The following is an 18888-nucleotide window of genomic DNA, read 5'->3' on the forward strand; positions in this document are numbered from 1 at the left end:
GTCCTGTGTGACCTTCAACAGATGACTCTTTCTTGTGCCTCAGCTCCTCATTGTTAAGATGGGGTACTAATAACACTTCCTAAAATGATGTGTGAGAATAAACAATGAATATTATATGCTCAGGCACTTGCGCATAAAGGAGATGGATAAGTATCTCAGATTTTACAGGGAAACTTCTGCCAGAAATATTTTGACGAGTTTCAGTCAGTGCACAGGCACTAACAGTGTCTGCTGTTTGCCCTCTTCACTGCAGGTCTATTACTGGTGTGACAGTCTATACAGGCATACATAAACATTTCTAACCAAGCAACCCGTGGATAATTTTGAATCAAGAAACTTTATATGTAGTCAAAATGTAATCATAGTACCAGATATCCTGATACAGATCATAATTTGGAGAACTTCTTTCATTCTCAGTCACTATTTTCCCATCCTCAAAAGCCAGCTGAGGCTTTAAAATCCAAAAGAGGGCTTTTATGTGTGTGGTCAAATCCACACAACTGTAAAGATGAAAATAAGAGCCACTTAAGGTCTTTATCACCAGCCTGAAATTCCACTGTCTTCAGCAGAGCTGCAGCTGGAGATGTATTAGTCTGATCCTAAATGAGAAAAATATGCAGTTCCTGGCTGCAGGGAGAGATGTGTTTGTAGGTCCAGCCCTTCTGCCTTGCCCAGGAGAAGTTAGAGCTTGCTTTTGGTATTTTCACTAGCAATGCAGCCTGCAGTTTTGTTAAAAATACTTGGAAAATGGCTCTTTTAGCAATCCTAGGGACCATTCTTTTAAACAACTGCCATCAGTCTTGCAGACTCAGTCTCAATATCTGCTCAGTTCAAAGGGTGCACAGTGTTTTGTAATGGGGCCAACATTTTGGAAGTAACATAAACATATTTAATGTGTCAATTTTGCTAAATTTAAACCAATGCTGTTAGGTTCAACAAACTGTGACATGGCAGCCTCAGCTTTAATAGTACTAGAAGGCTTAGAAAATCGATGCTTGTATTTGTCTGCAGCATTGCAAGTCATTCATTCTCTGACAAGAAGTTCCAAAAATTCCAGTGAATGGAGAATGTTGACACATAAAACTTGGTTGCTATTTCTGTAAAATAACTATTACAGTAGCTAACTATATATAGCCAGAAGTAATTGCTTATGTAAATAAAATACCAGTGAACACATTACAAGATTAAAGAGAAACTTTGAGCTTCCAACACAGTTATTTGCTGACTCCCACCCTTATACACACGATGACTTTGCAGTCATAGCTCTGCTATGCCACAAGACTTAATTTAGGATATGCGTGGCATATTGTACTTCCTCACATTCCTAAATAAAGTGCTTTTCCATTAGCTGCTTAGTTCTCATTTTAGCTGGCCACTTCACCCTTCATTAGTGAAGAAAACTACAGTCATTTCACCAAATATACTGCCATGCAATTATTTTTTAATCTTATGCTATAGTTAGGATTTATACAAGTATAATAAAGGCTTCAGATTCTCCTGGCATTTGGATGAATTTTTAGACAAAATTAATTTGAAACTCTCACTCTTTAAAAAGTCTCTTTCAAACGGCAGTTATAGGTAATAAAAGTGAGATAAATCGATGGAAGATCAGATCAGAAGTAATGTATCCTAATAACTGTGTCATCCATCCTTGAGAGGAAGGTGATATTACATAGCTTAAATACCTTGCTGCTTTAGGAAAAGGCACCGGTTAAAAACTTTGAGGATACCTTTACAGTGATCTCTGACATTCACTGAAGAGTTATTGCCCATAAACTGTGGGAGTTTTGCTTACTACAGCTGGTAAAATTAGAAAGCCTGCTGCTCATCTTTTATACCTTTTTTTGGTAGGGTTTTAACATTTTCACAAGCGAGAAGCATGGAGGGCACCTATATAAGATTTCTAAAGTTCTTATTTTTTCTTTCCTAATCTGACATTATTCAGCTGAAGCTGCTTTTGTGCTATCAGCTGGTTTTGGACCTCTCAGAAGAACAGTATTCCATTGCTATGAAATACCTTTTGTTGATTTGATCCTTGGATCCTATACAGCAAGCTACAGATAGGAGTGAAAACAAACGTGTATTGTGTGTATGTGTAGGTGTCACAGTAAAGAAGATCTCTGAGCATGAAGGCCTGTGGCCAGATGGGCAGGTACCTTCAGGGAGCTATTAGGATATGGACAACATAGGAAAAACCCCTCTGCACTTGAATTAAAACATAAGAAGGGAGTTCTCCTGCTTCTAGGCGTCAGCAATCAGAGAAAGGTGTTGACATCTTGTTAGGAAGGAGCCATTGTAGGCGGTGTGGGGATGGGCTGCGTAGGAACCTGAAAGTGAAAATCAACAGCATGATTTTATGCAAACGAGGATAAATGAGAGTAGCCAGTATGTTGTTTTAGGCAAAAACCTACACAAATCCTTACAAGATTCTGAATGAATAGGAGCAGCACTGGAATATATCTGTCATAACTGAAAAAGCAGGCTGATGCTCCATTGTATCTTGAACAGGCTGTGATTGAAGATTTCACCACCAAAAAGATCCACAAGACAAACTGAAGATAATTCAGAGTAGAAGTTGACACCTGTATTATCAGACTTGACAGTACTGTGACAAGAAAGCAGGTAACAAGAAAGAATCATTATGGGAAACAAAATTGTATTAACTTGTTTGTTTTGTCTCTCTGTATTTTAATACATTTTCAGCAATTCAACATCAACTCCTCCAAAAATGCAGATATTTGTGTTCTCAACTTGTTGTCAAACAAAATTACATCAAGCAACAACCCATACTTCAGCAGTGTTGCTTCTGTAACAACAGAAATAAATGTTGTTGATGGGCAATAACCCAATGTCACTAAAGAATCCCAGTGGTAACTAGACACAATACCAAAGAGCACTCCCACTACTCCCCCTTGGTATACCTACATGGATCTCTTCTACCTAGTTTGAGAAACACTTTCCCATAAAGTGTCTTTGTGAAAAAAAATTAACTGGAAACTTAAAGGGAACAGAAAAATGCAGGTCCCACTGCTTCGCCCATTAAAGGAGGCACTGAGTGAGTTTCAAAGGACCTTCCATACAATTAAAAAAATTTTTATTTGCCCTTTTAAGAAAGCTTTGGAATGCTGTCTTGTAAAGCAGGATGAGCAGGTATGTTGTACAGCTGTTTGAAGGACAAATCTAGAGAACATTCCTACCCAGGACAATTCCCAGGAACATTTACTTTAATCATGCAGTGTCAATGAATCCAGTATTTCCCATCTATTGAGGATGGAGCATTTGTGCCTTTCAACTGCAGTAACTACATCCTTCCAGCACAGTAACTTGCTGCTGCTGCTTAGTCTCCCCTCATCTCCCCTTCATCTCAAGCTCCCTAAACTCACTTAGGTCAAATGGAGATCCAGTTCAGAAAAGGTTGCATGCACAACACGTCCTTTTTTAATCTGAAGCACTTTGCTGCGGTTACAGACAAATTTTTAACCTGCCCATATGCTTCACTACAAAGCTTCACGGCTTCTGAACAGCTGTGATAGCACTACAGGTTGCCTCCTGAGATAAATAAGCACTCACCTGCAAAGCTAGGAAAAAAAATCCCCATAAAGGATATTTCAGACAGCTTGCAATAAATATGTTATTATCCACTTCATGCAATCCATTACTAATCAAGAAAGAGACGAAAACCATCCACATTTTATTTTCTACATGGTGATGCACCGTCCTTATGGCAAGAGGCGAGTGGCAACGTGTCACAGCTTGCCAACTTCAAACACCTTTGTGAATGCTGTCTCTCATCAGTGGACTTGTATTCCCTAAGAACAGAGTATTAGGTTTCACTGAAAGACCTGAACTATTCCATTAATGACCTGATGGATGAGGTAAGATTCAGTAGTTTTTACTCAAAACCAGACTCAAAGTATTTGAACTCCCTCTCATTTCTCCTTGTCTGTTTTCATATAGATATTCATGTGGATCCAATCATCAGACAAGTTTCTGAATCAGCAGAAGACATCTGAGCTCTTTCCAAAAATACAAAGTAAAGGTAACTTAAAATTAGTTATGTCAATCTGTTATACCTCAGTATAGTGCTGGACCTTTCCAGAGTGCTAAGTACTCTGCCTCATGATCTTGGCATCATCATCCTTGGACACCAGAACTGTAATAATTAGATATCTTAGTGCATTTGAAACTGTCAGTTTCTGTCCTTTTAGAGAGAAATTATAAACAAACTGAGATAGGGATTTCTTGATGAAAATATTTCATTTTAAACTCAAAACTTTGAAACAATTATACTCATTTTTCTAGGCTTGGCATTTTTTTAGATCACACCAAACTAAAAAGAAAAATCACCCCAAAACAAGCTAGGTGTGACGTTTCTGTCCTTTACCATTATTGAAATATTCAGGCATAAATTATGCTACTGAAATGTCTGAATAAGGTTATGTTATTAATACATACATAACTTAGAAAGATTTGGAATATATTACTCAAGCTTTTATATTAAAATATATTAGGCAAAATTACAAAAGTTTCAGTCCAAATGAAGCATATTGTAAAATTACAAATACATCAGCACAATGTATTTTCTTGGGAAAATTTTCTTGGGAAAAAGACATTAGAAATATAGATTAGATTACTTGGATTTTACTGGATAATAGCTGTTTCTATGACAATAAATAATTGCTAATTATAAGACCTTATTAGATTTTCTAACCTAATTGCTAATCCCCCTTTCCTTCCTCTCTGCCTTATGACTGCTTACTGCAGATCACAGCTTTCTCTATTTTGCAGCAAGTATGAGCTACTTCCATATGTTGGAGGAAGAAGTACATAAAGGAACCACTCATTTCATTTGTAAGTATGTGTTTCTCCTAAAAAAAAGTGGCAACAGCCTAAACCTAGTATAAAAAAAAATCAAATACAAACTGGAGCATAAAGACACAAACCAGAAATCTCATTAGTTTGAAAAGGAGACAAAGGTATGTTAATGGCAGTATAAACAAAGAGATCAAAAAAAATAATGGTGGAAAATAAAACTGAGGCAATGAGGTACTGCATTATGCGAATATATATATATATATATATATATATATATATATATATATATATATATATATTATATATATATATATATATATATATATATAAGAAATAAGGAATGTAATATATAATATAAAAATTAAATATATACTGTTAGCAACTTACTTTATGAAGAATGAAGGTATGGGGATTCTAATATCTACAAAAATAGTAGAGTTATTCATAAGCAGAACCATTAGGTTTTGTCCTTGTGCTGTTTTTCTAAGCATCATATCTAGACCTCTAGATGCAACTTCCTTTTCCTCTGCATTGGGATGGGTGAATAATACTGGATTCTCCAGACTCAGAGAATGTTAAAACCATAGATATTGAAGATCTCCCAAGGGGCTCCTTCAGTTATATTCATATTAGAGAGAGGAAACAGTTTTCATGAAAAATACTTCAGAAAAATGCAGTGTCCTTATAATGATGACATATCTCTTCATCAAACTACTTTGACAGTTATGATCAAAACAAACAAAAACCCCTGCAATGGTTTCATTATTATTTAATATTTTTTCAAATAAACACTGTAACTACTCTAATTTAAACTTTTTACTTAACTACCTGGGGAAAAAATTCCCCAACAGTTATAACTTGTCCTATCTTGGATTAGCTAAGAGTCAGTAGCCCTACATTTGATTCCTTTGGATCAGTTACCTATCTGACTTTACAAGAACAGCGTTAGGGCAAGTTAATTTGACTAATTCATTTACATTCACATAACAAGAAATAACTGACATTTAGATGAAGGCAATTAATTCTCATCCATTTATTTTGGAGTGTCTGCTTTCCTTAAGAAAACCCCAACAAAACCAAACCAAACCAAACCAAACCAAACCAAACCAAACCAAACCAACAACCAACCAAACTGACTGTTATATTAAAATTTTAATTTCCATGACAGATTATTTTCAGTTGAGACCTAAATTGGTTTCAGATACTGAAAATTTATAGTCTGTGGTACTTTCTTTTTGCCCCCAAATACCTGGTATGTCCAAAAGGAAAAATATTTATAATAGAGGATATATTCTAAAAGTTATTTGCTAAACATAGTCTTTTCTTTGCATTTATAGAATAGCTATCGTATCTCAAAATGAAAGTATTAAAGAGGATGCTTTGAGGATAGACACGTGAAAGTTTTGTAGATACCTATGAGGTTACAGGGGTATAATTACTAATAAGGTAGCACTAACTCAGACATCTTGTGCTTTGCTCAGACTCAGCAATTCCCTATTATCTGTATGTATGGGAGTGGATCATGCCCTGTCTTCTAACAAGTGTTCTGCTATGGGATCACATTTTTGCTTTCTGTCCCTCTTGTGCTGTTACAGCCAAGTGGGATTACACTGAAGGAAGACATTATTTGGATTATTAAGAACTTTGGGTTTTTAAGAGCTTCTAAAATTCACAACAGAAAACATGAAGAAAAAGAGGTGAAGCTCTTAGCTCTTATAGTTAGGTGGGTATGCTTGGAGCTAGTAATTGAAGAGGAAAAATGGAGCGCAACAGACTTAAAACCCCACCCACAAAGATAAAAAGGAAAAAGAAAAGTAAAATAAACAGTTGAGGAGTAATTATGACCTGCTAATCCTTTGTGTCTTTATTCCGTTTGTGAACTCCAAAGTCAGGAGTCATGGCAATTTAGTGGTCAACTGTTTTCTATTCTGTGTTTGCCAGCAGAGGCCCATTAATACTTTTTCAGAAGAACCATCATTGTCAGTTGTCCACACCTCAAAGGTTTTACCCACTGACACTCCTCTGCTTATGAGAAATACGTTAGACCAACAACCATTTCTGGACTGTCCATGACCTTTTAAAGTTGAAACTGCCACCTGCACTTGAAAATGAAACTGGGCTTTAGCAACTTCAAAGATATAAATATAATACTTGTGAACCTATGTACTACATTTTAGTTCTCCAAAGACATATGCAGGAATAAATCTCCTGAAGAGTCCTGAATCCTGATTCAGATTGTATAGTCTTATGCAAATGCATGTAGGTATTTTTAGGCTTCAGCCATCATTGTAGTGTATTAATGAGGCCATTAAAAAGTACAGTTCAGCATATCCTACATATCCTAAATGACAGCACTCCAATACTGTAAATCATTACATCACATCTTTATTCTGCCTTTATTTATCAATTTTACAAAGTTTCACTTATTGAATATTACCATGGGAAAAGGCTGGAGGAAGGCTGTGAGAATAACAGCATACTGGTTTTATTAGTGACTCTTTTAATGACTTCATATGCGAGTTTAAGAGGTGATTAGGACTAAATTCTGAAAATTGTCCACTTAACTTGAGGTACCGAAAATATCTCTAGTCAGATATTTTACAATTAAAGCACTGAAAATTCAGAGGTACTTCCAAAACACAGCCATTTACTCATCCTCTTTCTCACTCCTCTGTGTTTTAAGCAGTGATACTACCTTCTTTTGAAAAGTCTATTCTTTCTACAATTCATTCATACTACTGAACCAATAGTGTGCATAATTTAAAATAATCAAGAAAATTAACAGAAGCTGGTAACAATAGTTACACCTTGGGCACACTTATTACTCCCCTGCAACTTATCAACTGTGAAAGGAGTTTGCCTTGCAGTGTCACAGAGAGACAGATGCTCCAAATCCTGCCCAGGGTTCAGGGTAAGACAGTAGGATGAATGCTAGCAATGCTTCAATAAAGTATATACACACTGCCACTATTCTCTGGAAAATTACTATATCTGCTGATGGCTAGGCATGTAAATATCAAGCTTCCCAGACCTGGAGCTTCTCTTATTTTTTCAATATTCTTCTGGTGTACTCAAACCAAACAGATCAGAAGAACAGTAAACCCCTCTAGCCTGGTATGCTGTATCCTGCTATGCATTATGTGGCTTCCACTCCTGTAGTGTACAAGAAAGTAGGCAATCAATTCTATTTCCTGGAGGCAAACACGTTCAGCTCACTTCACAGTTTCTTTTGAGGAGGTCCACTTCAAATTAAGAACAGTTTTTAGAAGCAACAATACCTTGGTACAATATGGAAGAAATAAAACTAGTAAAAGCCAAGAGAAGTATGGGCAATTGACAGCTGACCCCAACATACATTGGGTGTCCAGCCTCAGGGGGCTGTAACAACCCATTGGCCAGCTTTTCTATCATGAAAGGAGTCACATTGAGCACTAGACTGTGTTTGCTGAAATTAGAAAACTGTGTTGCCTGAAATCGTGTAGCTGGTAGAGAAGAAAGGAAGGAAACAGACTGGTCCTTTTCTCTACTTACTGTGCATGGTTGGTTTGGTTTGGGTTTTTTTCAATACAAAATTATTCATTCAAGCAGCACATAGACTATGAGTTTTTTTTTCCTTTGTGCTGATCAAGAAAGCAACAGCCTGGAAAGGAAAGAGTGACCTTCATGTTCCTGTCCTCTTCTAGTCTTGATGCAGAGAGTGAACTGTACTCTTAGAAAAAAATATCTTCCAAGGCTCACCCCGTGTGTATGGAGGGGCTGATCTAGGGCAGGAGGTTGTCTCTTGAATCCTGATCCATTCCAGAATTCTTTCCTTGCACTCTGTGCAAAAATTACTTCCAGCAATGACAATCTAATCACTGAGTCTGAATTCCTATTTTAGTCCTGAGCAATGCCAGGTAACTCCAAGTTTCCCTGCCCCAGAAACCTGGTGTGAATTCTCAAGTTGAGGGCAGATAAACCAAGGAACAGACCAGAGCTCGGTTTTACCCTTCAGAAGTTTTTCCAGCATTTCCTTGTATAGAATAGTAACAATCCTTTGCAAATATTTGCAAATGGCAAACCTACAGTAAATGCTGTCAGCAGATTCATGTGAAGGTTGAGAGAAGACATGAAGGAGATGAAGTGGAAGCCTATTTTTATATTCGGAGTACATACAAAAGTATAGAAGTTCCATTATATTTTACCAGAAAGATGTACAAAACCTTTCCTATCAATTAAAAAAATTACCATCCACAAGCAATAAAATAATAACACCCGCTCCCACAATGGTGAGAGTCCCTGGCACAGCTGTGTTTGTCTGAGATCATGCTGCTCTACAGCCCTGCCTGAGCCAGAAATCTCTAGCCTAGAAGTGACCTAAGCATATGTTCTGCAACTGCAGAGGTATGTTTTTCTAACACGTGCAGATATGCTTAAACTGGCTGTGATCTATCTAGCTGAGATAAGAACTGCTGGGAAGGTATGATATCATGGGTTCAGTCTTGGCTAGCAAGCCAGGTGCATACCTGAGAACAGCCTGGCTGGTAGACACTGCACTGAAGTCACCATGTCACCGTGCCCGCCAGAACCATGTACCTTAAATCTGCAAATCCATGCAGATGTACTCTCGGAGATTTAGTCCCAGTGAAAGCTAACACACTCAGCTAGTGTTTAGTATGTTCTTTTAAAAGAGGTTGGGAAGACTACCAAAAGTATAATTACACTAGAGAGAGAGTTGTAGATCTAATTAATCACTCATTGACAAGATCCCTTATGCTGAGACATTTCACAGGGAGAATTGGGAGTGCCTTAAGAAACTTCCCCAGGTACATACTTTTGGAGTGAAGAATAAATTAGTAGGAAATTGGCTGGACACAAAGGAAATCTTGGAATGGATTTGGAGGCTGGACCAAGCTCACTAAGACTGGTCTTTTTCTTCATTTTTAGAAAAGATGGATTATTTATTGATACACTCAAAAGATCATTTGCATCATGACAGGAGTGAAAATGCTCTTGAGGATGCTTTTTTTTTCATAACTGTGCCTCTAAAATTAGATGCTAAATAAAAATTTGACTTTCAAAGATAGTCAGAATTTGACAGCCATCTTTGATTTCTTGCCAGGAAGGGACTGATTCCACGAACTCCTAACTATTGCACTTGCATAAGCATATCCATTAAGTTCAAAGGAATTCAGTGGATATACTCATACTAATGAATATCTTCATATTCTTGGAATATATTCTTGTCCAGAGTGGATTCAGAGTTCCTCAGTTTTCACAGGGGCTATAATGAGGAGTCTGGCTTTAATTTCATTTTTTTACATAAAGGTGTTTCCAAAAATCTCTCCTGCATTCAAGCCTGATTTTATTCCTTGTCTATCTGTTTAGTATAACTCTAAGAAATGATGCTCCTTTTAAAAAGAAAACAACACAAAATCTCCTCTCATTCTTTCATATTGCTGAACTTGGAAAATTCTGAAAATTTGCTGACTTTTCTCCAATGTTTGAACAGGTTTTTTTAGGACTAATGGGACTATAAAAAAAATTAATCCTCTTGAAAATGCAGTTAAGCTATCTATCAATCTGGAGCAACAACACTTCAAACCCAGTTTCAGTTGTGGCTGCAAGAATAGAATTAAGCCTAACGCCACTCCTGGAAGGACTTTACATGCTCTCTCCACCAGATAGTGCTGTTTCTCCACAGAGCTATGGAGGATGCACAGGCCAGGGAAAGGTCAGGGACTGTCTGAGATTACAGGCTGCCTACAGCTTGCTCGTCCCTCCTTGTCGCTGCCACCGCCACTACCTGACACAGGGCAGCGCAGCCTAAGAGGCGTTTGCGGGAGTAAAACCGTGCCTTGCGAGGCCGCTGGCCGCAGGTGACGGCGTGCTGGCGCTGCCGCTGCTGCTATCCCTTATCCGTTTGATGTAGCCTCTCTCCTAAAGTAAGAATGAAAATAGAAGCTGATTAGCCTGTGTTTTTATGATCTCTCAGGGGTCTTTTCCAGTTGAGCAGCACACACGGAGAACAACCCTGACACAAAGGCTATTTGCTCTCAGAGTGCTGAACAAAGGGGCTTCTACCAGCAAAAGTTACTTCTGGAGAGTAGACAGATCACCTTAACCAGTCCTGAGTACAGATACTCTGTAGACTCTCTGTATATTTAAAAAAAAAAAAAAAAAAAAAAAAAATTCTGGGAAAACCAGCTAAAACATAATAAAACTTCAGGGCCATGGTTTACTGCGCTGCTGCAGCCTTTGCAACAGAGTACAGAAATGCATCTGGAATACTTCTTACTGCCCTTCTGCTGGAGAAATACTGCAAGTGCTGCATCTTCCTCTCCAGATCTCCCTGAGCAAAATAGAATAGCTTTTGCTCTTCCGCTCTTAAAGAACCAAATCCTTCTGTATGCACAGAAAGAAAACAGGAAAAAGCAAGCAAATATTAAAAACTTTTCAAGTGGAAAATGGTACCTGTAGTTGCAATGTTCTTTGCTGTCTATTACTTAGAGTTTTTGAGACTGCTGAGCCAAGTGTTTAGATGAACTTCCAAGAAGCATTGTAATGTTGCTCCATGTATCTGAGTTACTGGATTTTAAGACTACTGTTCCAGGGTAATTTGGTTAAGAACCGCTTAGTGATAGAAGTTCAGTCTTGACATAGACATGCTTTTCTGAAATATAATCTAAAAAACCCAAACTAAACAAAAAAACCCACCTAAATCTAAAACTAAATTAAAACTCTGCAAGATATTTGTATTTTCCTAAATAGTGCAAGGCTGGAGCTGTCTGATCCTAAGTGAGCTTGTAAATCCCTGTTCATGCAGGCAGACATTTATTCTTAGAAGAAATAATTTGTGAAACCAAACTTTAGCTTGCTTCAGTGTATGGAAAAGTGCAGATGGCTCAAATTAGGGATCGGGGCCTAGCTAGGTATACAGTAGACGGTATGTGTAATTAGCCAAATATAAGGTCTATTTATTATTTTGTATGCTGTGCTAATAATGTCTGTATTTATTCAGACTTTCGCAATATGCATGTGTAATCTCAGAGAGATGCTAGGTCATTAAACTCACCATGGAGACTCTGTTTACTTACCTTGGGCAAACAGAATACATACAGTTGTAGTTCTCTAAAAATAACCAGAAAAAAATTAAACAGTGTATCAGTTTGGCTTTCATGTTTTCCAATAAGTATCTAAGGAAATGGAGCATACTATTTACATTGCCCCTATTGAGAAAAAAACACAAAGATATCCAGACAAAATATTTAATTACAGTGTTCTTTCTCACACACTAAATTTAAGACCATATGGCTTAATATATAGTACTATATGCATCAGGTAGGGAATGGGGCTGGGAGGAAGGGAGCAGGTCTTGTATTTCTGGTGGGGCCTGCAAGTATGGTCACTTACAAAAGTGACATGATAGATACATCACAGCTGCTGTGAGCCCAGGAAAGGCTGAATTGCAAGGGAAGACCTTTCCCATAATTGGTTCCATACCAGAGTTTTGTATCAAACGAACCTACTTGGAGATTGTCAAGATGGCAATGAACATTGAGATTTTACTGTACTTCTATTTTGACTAGTAGACTAAGTGGCAACAGGCACCAGAAAGTCTGTCTTCCATTAACACAAATGCTCTCATGACCCATTGGCTTCATTAGTAGCACATCTCCTATCTGGAAACTGCTCTGGAAGCACAGATACTGGAGCTGTTTCATTAGCTCCAAATATAACACCTGCCTCCTGAGCCATTATCTGCAGAAATCCATAATTATCTGTTCTTTCCTCTCCAGTCAGGAATATCAGGTCCAGATCAAGGACTGGGTGCTCATCTTTTATGTTCTTATTCAACTGCATCTAGGCAATCCAGCTTCTTTCTACTTTGGCTGATTCTTCGAAGCACCGAGCTCTCTCCCCAGTGCCAGGACTGATGCCTTTTCTCTTGTGATACTACAGCGAACTGAAATCCCATCAAAGGGCAAAGTCTGTCCATTTCCTGGTAACTTTCTCAACACAAGCACACACACATACAAAGAGAAAATCAGTGGCTAAAAATAATTAAGGCAGTAATAATTTTCACCATGGGAAACCATCCAGATCCCGACTACGTTTGTTCTGAGGAGGACAAAGTCAGGCTGCACGTGCTTCACGGGTATTTCATAGGGTATTTGATACCATGGTGATGAAAAATTACCAAAATCTTTTATGACGTGCAGATAGTGTTCGAGAACACGGTACGCACACCCTTTTACCCTTTCAGATGGTTTTGGGGTGTTTTTCCTCCCCTTTTCAGTACACTTGCATGGCAGTGGGGACCGTCTGCGGTCTCCCGCCCAGCGCCAGCTCGGAGCAGCGGGGAGGCGCCGCGGGTTGAGGTGGGGCAGGCGCGGGCCAGGTGACCGCGGCACACAAAGGGGCCGGCAGTGCCCCACCGCCGCGGGGCGTCGGGCGGCCAACAGGCGGCTTCTGTCCCAGCCCAGGCAGCGCCTCCCGGCCGGCTCGGATCGACCCGAGCCGGGCCGGGCCGGGCTGGGCCGGGCGGGCCCCGGGAGGCCGCTTCCCCTGGCGGAGCTCGGCACTTCCCGGCGCTCGCACACCGCGGGGAAACTCTTCCTCCGGCCCGGCCCGGCCCCCGCTGACGTAGCGCTGTCTGTGCCGCTGCCGCGGTGGGCGGGGGTGGCGGAGACGCGGGCCGGGGCTCGGCGCTGTCAGGCGGCGGGGCAGGGCGGGGGCGGCGGAGTTCGCTGCCCGTCAGGCTCGGGCAGAGGCGTCCCGGGGATCACGGAGAGAAGGGCGAGGGGCGGGAAGCCCTGCGGGAAGGGGCGTCCGCCGGCACCGCGGCGCCAGAAGCGCCCGGCGCGGTGTGAGTGGTGGTCCCGGTCCGCACAGGACCTTGGGGGCCAAGCACGTTAATAAAGGCGGCCGGGGGCGCGTTATCCACCTTTGGTTCACCACTATATCCTATAAGGAGGAGGAGGAGGCGGCGGAGGAGGCGCGGGGCCGGGGCGGGCAGTGTCCCCAGCGGAAAGCCGCCCGGCGGGTGTGGAGGAGCGGCAAGCCCAGCCCGGGGAACGCGACCCCCGCTGCGGTTCCCGGCTGGTGGCGGCCGCGCTGCTCCCCCAACAGCAAAACTTTCTACACTCAAACATACACACACAGAAACACACACGCACGGCCGGGGCTGCCGCCGCCGCCGCTCGCTCGCCCCACACACACACACTGACGTCTTTTGCGCATTTCCTGCGCTGGAGCGGGCGGCGGAGCGGCACCGGCAGCGGGCGGGGGCTGCGCGGAGGGAGGCGGCCGGCGGCGGCCGAGGGGAGGCGGCGGGCGGGAGGCGGGCGGGGGGCGGCCGGCGGGAGGCGGGAGGGAGGCGGCGGCGGCGGCTCTGCCCATCGCCAGGGCGGCGGCCGCCCAGCCGGAGCCCGCCGAGACCCGCGCGGGCCGCTCCGCTGCCGGCGCCCCCCATGCGCGGGGGTCGCTCCGCTGGGTCCTCGGCCTTGGCGGCGGCGGAGCAGGAGGCGGCGGCGGCGCAGGACGGGCGGCTGCGGCCGGCGCGGATGGAAGGTCCCCGGGTGGATGTTTGCTGAGCGGAGGCTGTGCAGTAGGCAGGGCTGGTGGGTCGGCCGGTGTTTCTGATCCGTGTGTGTGCGTGTGTGTGTGCGTGTGTGTGTGTGTATGCGTGTGTGTGTATTGTTGTGCGGCGCACGGGCAGGACTGGCGTGTGCGGGAGCCCGGGTTCGCGGCTCTGCTTCCTCTGCGAGGACTGATCCAGGATTATGGTCAGGGTGAAGGGAGAAGGCTCTTGTTTAGCCCCCGGATTGATTATGCCCGGGTTTTGATAGCATTCGGGGGTTCCTGCAGCCGCGGCCGCCTCCCCCTCCCTGGCGGCCCCCCTCCCTTGTTTTCCGTTAGAAACACGGGCAAGAAAATAAATGTATTCACTGGGTGTCGCAAGAGCAAAGGCTAAATAATCAAAGGTAACAGCAGCAGCCGGGCGAAGAGACCCTGCTCCCCCACCTCCCAGACCTGCCCTCCTATTTATTGGCGAGACCTCCCTCCCTCCCTCTCGGTGCGAGTGCTGAGCGAGTGTTTGATCCCGGGAAAAGTGCAGCTATCCAGCCATGGTGGTTTTCAATGGCTTGCTGAAAATCAAGATCTGCGAGGCAGTGAATCTGAAACCCACGGCGTGGTCTCTGAGGCATGCAGTGGGTCCCAGGCCACAGACCTTTTTGCTGGACCCTTACATCGCCCTCAATGTGGACGACTCCAGGATCGGGCAGACCTCGACCAAGCAAAAGACCAACAGTCCTGCTTGGAACGATGAATTTGTCACCGACGTTTGTAATGGCAGGAAGATAGAGATGGCTGTTTTCCATGATGCCCCCATCGGGTACGACGATTTTGTAGCTAACTGCACTATACAGTTTGAGGACTTGCTGCAGAACGGGAGCCGTCACTTCGAGGACTGGGTAAGTGTTCACGCTGTAGATACATACATGTACATATGATTTTCAGTGGCATGGCTCTAGATGCAACATCTGTCTTGCAGAGCTAGGTTACCAAGGGCATGTAGTGCCTCTGAAGGCTTTTCATTATTTTCACACTTTGTTATACTGAGATAGTCATGGTTACTATATAACTAATGCATGTTATCTACAGGCGAGGCAGGAAAGAAAAATATGCTGAATCTAAGGAAGAGGTATGTAGTTACCATGCAAGTTTCTGAAATTATGTGACATAAATACAAATCTAGTTGTCTTACTGAGTCTGAAGAACCCAAACCAAATGCATCCGTACCAAACATTATCGCAAAACCCAGATCCAGCGCCTAGGTGAGTTTCATCGTTTCAGGGTGAATACTCTTGGTTAGCCTGGCAATAATGAATCTTAAAAATCCAGACCTGACCTCTCATACGAGACATCTCAGGGTCTTCCTGTCACTTGAGAGCTCACTGCATCAACACTGATGCTCCTCCTTCCTTCCTTCAGATGATCGACACCTCTATGCGTAGATCTAACGCAATGCTTCTTCAAATGCTCGACTGATGAAAGGGTCCTAGTGGAATTTGGGCCCAGCTAGAGAAATTCTGTTGTCTGTACAGACAACGTGTCTTAACAGCTGTCACAGCATCTTTAAGACCCAGAGGCTAACGTGCCTCAGTGGGAATACAAAAAAGCTGGAAAATCCATGCTCTGACATCCTCAGGTAGTGTGATTTAACAGGGAGAAATCAATCAAACAATGAAGAAACAAGAAATGTGAATTTGCACATTTCACATTTCAGTAGTTAAACAGTTAAATAGTAGATATCCTTTAAATGAGATGTATAATAAAACAATAGTAGCGATCATCTCATTTTCAGTGTGCCCTGCTTGACCAGCCATCTGAAATTATATATGCTCATTTTTTAATGTATTTATTTTTCACAGTCAAGGATACTAGCTAGTAATTTTTTGGCAAAGAGATGAAGAACCCAGGACCAAAGGAAAAATACCTAGGGTTAATAGGTCTGAGTTTTATGTGTTCTTTGGGGCTTCTTTGCTTAATGCAGTGATGTAGAGATGGGGAAATGATGAAAGGGAATGAAAGAATTAGACTCTATTTATGCTGATTAGAAGCTCATCAACTTTGCTGTTAAAACTTTTATGTTTACAACTTTGAAATATTTTTTTATTTTTACTGCCTATGTGTTGCATTGTGATAATCAGAGTCTAGATTATTCTGATGCTCTATAAAAGCTACACATTAGTAAGCTCAAAATGGTAAAAGTGGGTGATAGAAGGAGGAAAAATAGCTATAATAGGAAAAGACAAATGCAGCAGTATTGCAGATATCTTTTACCTGTATTGAATGATAATCAAGTTGGGACTCTCCTGAAATCAAGTGAGGTTTCATTTTTGAGACCAGTGGGATGAGGAGATCTGCACAGATTTTTAGTGAAAGAATAATAATCTGTGTGTGCTTTTTGTGCATGGTACATGTTGTGAGTTTGTCACCGAATCTGGAAGAACCTTGCAGATTCCAGATCCTAGTTTGAATTTTGGTGGGACTGTGGTGCATCCTGTCTCTGATATTTAAGGTGAACTCAAATGTCTGAACACATTCCCTAGATAAATAGTGGAATTTAACAGGTTGAGGTCCATTGTAAACAGGATCTGTGAGGAGTTAGATAGCTGAATCAGATAAATGCTGGCTTTTATTGCATCAGGATTCATTGCTGTCCAGCATTCAGTGGGTGGGAGGAGACGAGGGAGTGACTATGCTTGTTGTCTGTTGATGTGACAGAATCGAGGACATGGCAGTGGATCATAACTGGTCAATGTAATGCAGCTTCTGAAAACATCACTTAGCTTGTTTTGTACTCTAAATCCTTACCATTAGGATTGTGTTCACGTACTACAAAGACAGCATACACTCCCCCTGTATCACAGTTAGAATGGCAGGGGGCGTGGGGTGGTAAGTATTTATAGGATTGTGTTTAACTTTTCCAAAATCTTCCTATTTACTGAGTGCATTGTTGTAATGGCAATATTGAGTGTGTTTATTGGATTACTAGATAGGGACCTTCAGCGAACTGACACTTACAAAATTGCACCAGTTTTGGGTTTTTTTTCATTGAGTTACAAGACCTGTGGCCATGACATCTCTATAGAGTCCATACTGAAGTTAATAGATTTATTGGTATCTTCATCAGTGTCTGGAGTCTGTGTTAAAACTGAAAAAGGAATTGTCTGCAAAGTGAATGAGTTTCACACTACAAGGAAAATGCACATGACCTAAACCAATATTAGGCTAACATCTGCTGGTATGATACAGTCAGTTTTTTCTCTTTAATAAGAGGACTAGTTCCTTCATTTCACTTTTGGCATTTAAGGCAGATATTTTTGTAATACTCTTTCTGAACTCTGTAACAAGCAAATTAAAACCAGCAATCACAGTAACCCATTCTTCCTTATTGCCTGAAATATCAAATAAATGCAACCTACACACTTGAAACACACTTGAAAACCATCAATTCTTTTTATGCTATTTTGAGGGTTTCCCTTTAAGCAGTCCTGAAAGTTGGAACTGGGTACCAAGTACTTGCTGAGTATGATCAGAGTAATTGCACTGCTGCCCCTTCTTACCTTCAAAATCATGCAACAGTTATTGCAGGACTGGACAGTCACGACTAAAAGAGGGTTGAGAAAATGTTCATGTGCTGAGAACAGGTCTTGTCAACATATTAATAGCTTTAATGCTTTTGATCTCATGTTATACTGTATGGGGTTTTTTAAAGGAAATTTCAGAATTTGTTTTATAATATCTGTGTTAGGGTCAAGGTTATGTTTCTAGGTTTCTAGGTTCTTGTCATAAGTCCAAAATGCAAAAAAAGATTCACAAAAAATAATGCTTTGGGTTTTTTTCCCCCTAAGAGGAAACTGTTTCTCATTTTAGTTAGATCACCAAATTTGATTGCCTTTTGCCATTGTTCAAATCCTTATATCTTTTTCTCAGATTATTTTTTTAGGAGAATACTGGATATTTTTCTCACTCTTAGGCCTGTGCTATATATGAATGCCATGGTTACAGTGGAAACACTAATGATAAACAAGTACAAAGCTTGAAATCACAATAATATCTACTGTATTAGCACAAGTCAGATAGATACGCAAAATTCTGGTTCCTTTCATCTACAGAATGTTCAGCAGTTGCATTTAACCTTATGATACATATTCTCTCTGAATATATATATTATTCAAAGTTGTGGTGTGAAACAGTGATTTAGAGTTTACTCGATGAAAGCTTTTAAACAAAATACATAGTTTTGTGGAGTTTTGGTAAGATCAATAGAAAACACTTGTTTAGGTTTCTAAAAAAGGTATAGTGACAATTAAAAAGATGGCTGCTTTTCCAGTAGTGCATCAGTACAGACATAGCACAGTAAAAGTGTCAGTTTTGCAGATTTTTTAGTCATGGTTACACTGCAGTTTTAAAGAGAGCTTTAGATTTATGACATTTCAGGCTTTTTGTAAGTGCAAAAAATGTCATACAGAATGGCACTGAGTATTCAAGAGGATGCTGGTGAACTTACTCTTTGAAGAA

The 18888-nt window shown here is 41.2% G+C and overlaps 1 protein-coding gene across 2 annotated transcripts in view; it reads left to right on the plus strand.

Annotated features, from left to right (window-relative positions):
- Positions 1-14305: 14305 nt before the first annotated feature.
- PRKCE (protein kinase C epsilon) overlaps positions 14306-18888 on the plus strand; it is a 287758-nt gene continuing 283175 nt past the window's right edge. Inside the window, exon 1 of one of the 2 annotated variants that reach the window (XM_031504268.2) lies at positions 14306-15272. In XM_031504268.2, the coding sequence (XP_031360128.1) occupies positions 14925-15272 (348 nt within the window). In that variant the 5' untranslated portion in view covers positions 14306-14924. The remainder of the gene's footprint in view (positions 15273-18888) is intronic. The other variant, XM_031504267.2, reaches the window with a different exon arrangement.

The sequence above is a fragment of the Lonchura striata genome, chromosome 3 (assembly GCF_046129695.1).
Source record: "Lonchura striata isolate bLonStr1 chromosome 3, bLonStr1.mat, whole genome shotgun sequence".
Lineage (NCBI taxonomy): Eukaryota > Metazoa > Chordata > Aves > Passeriformes > Estrildidae > Lonchura > Lonchura striata.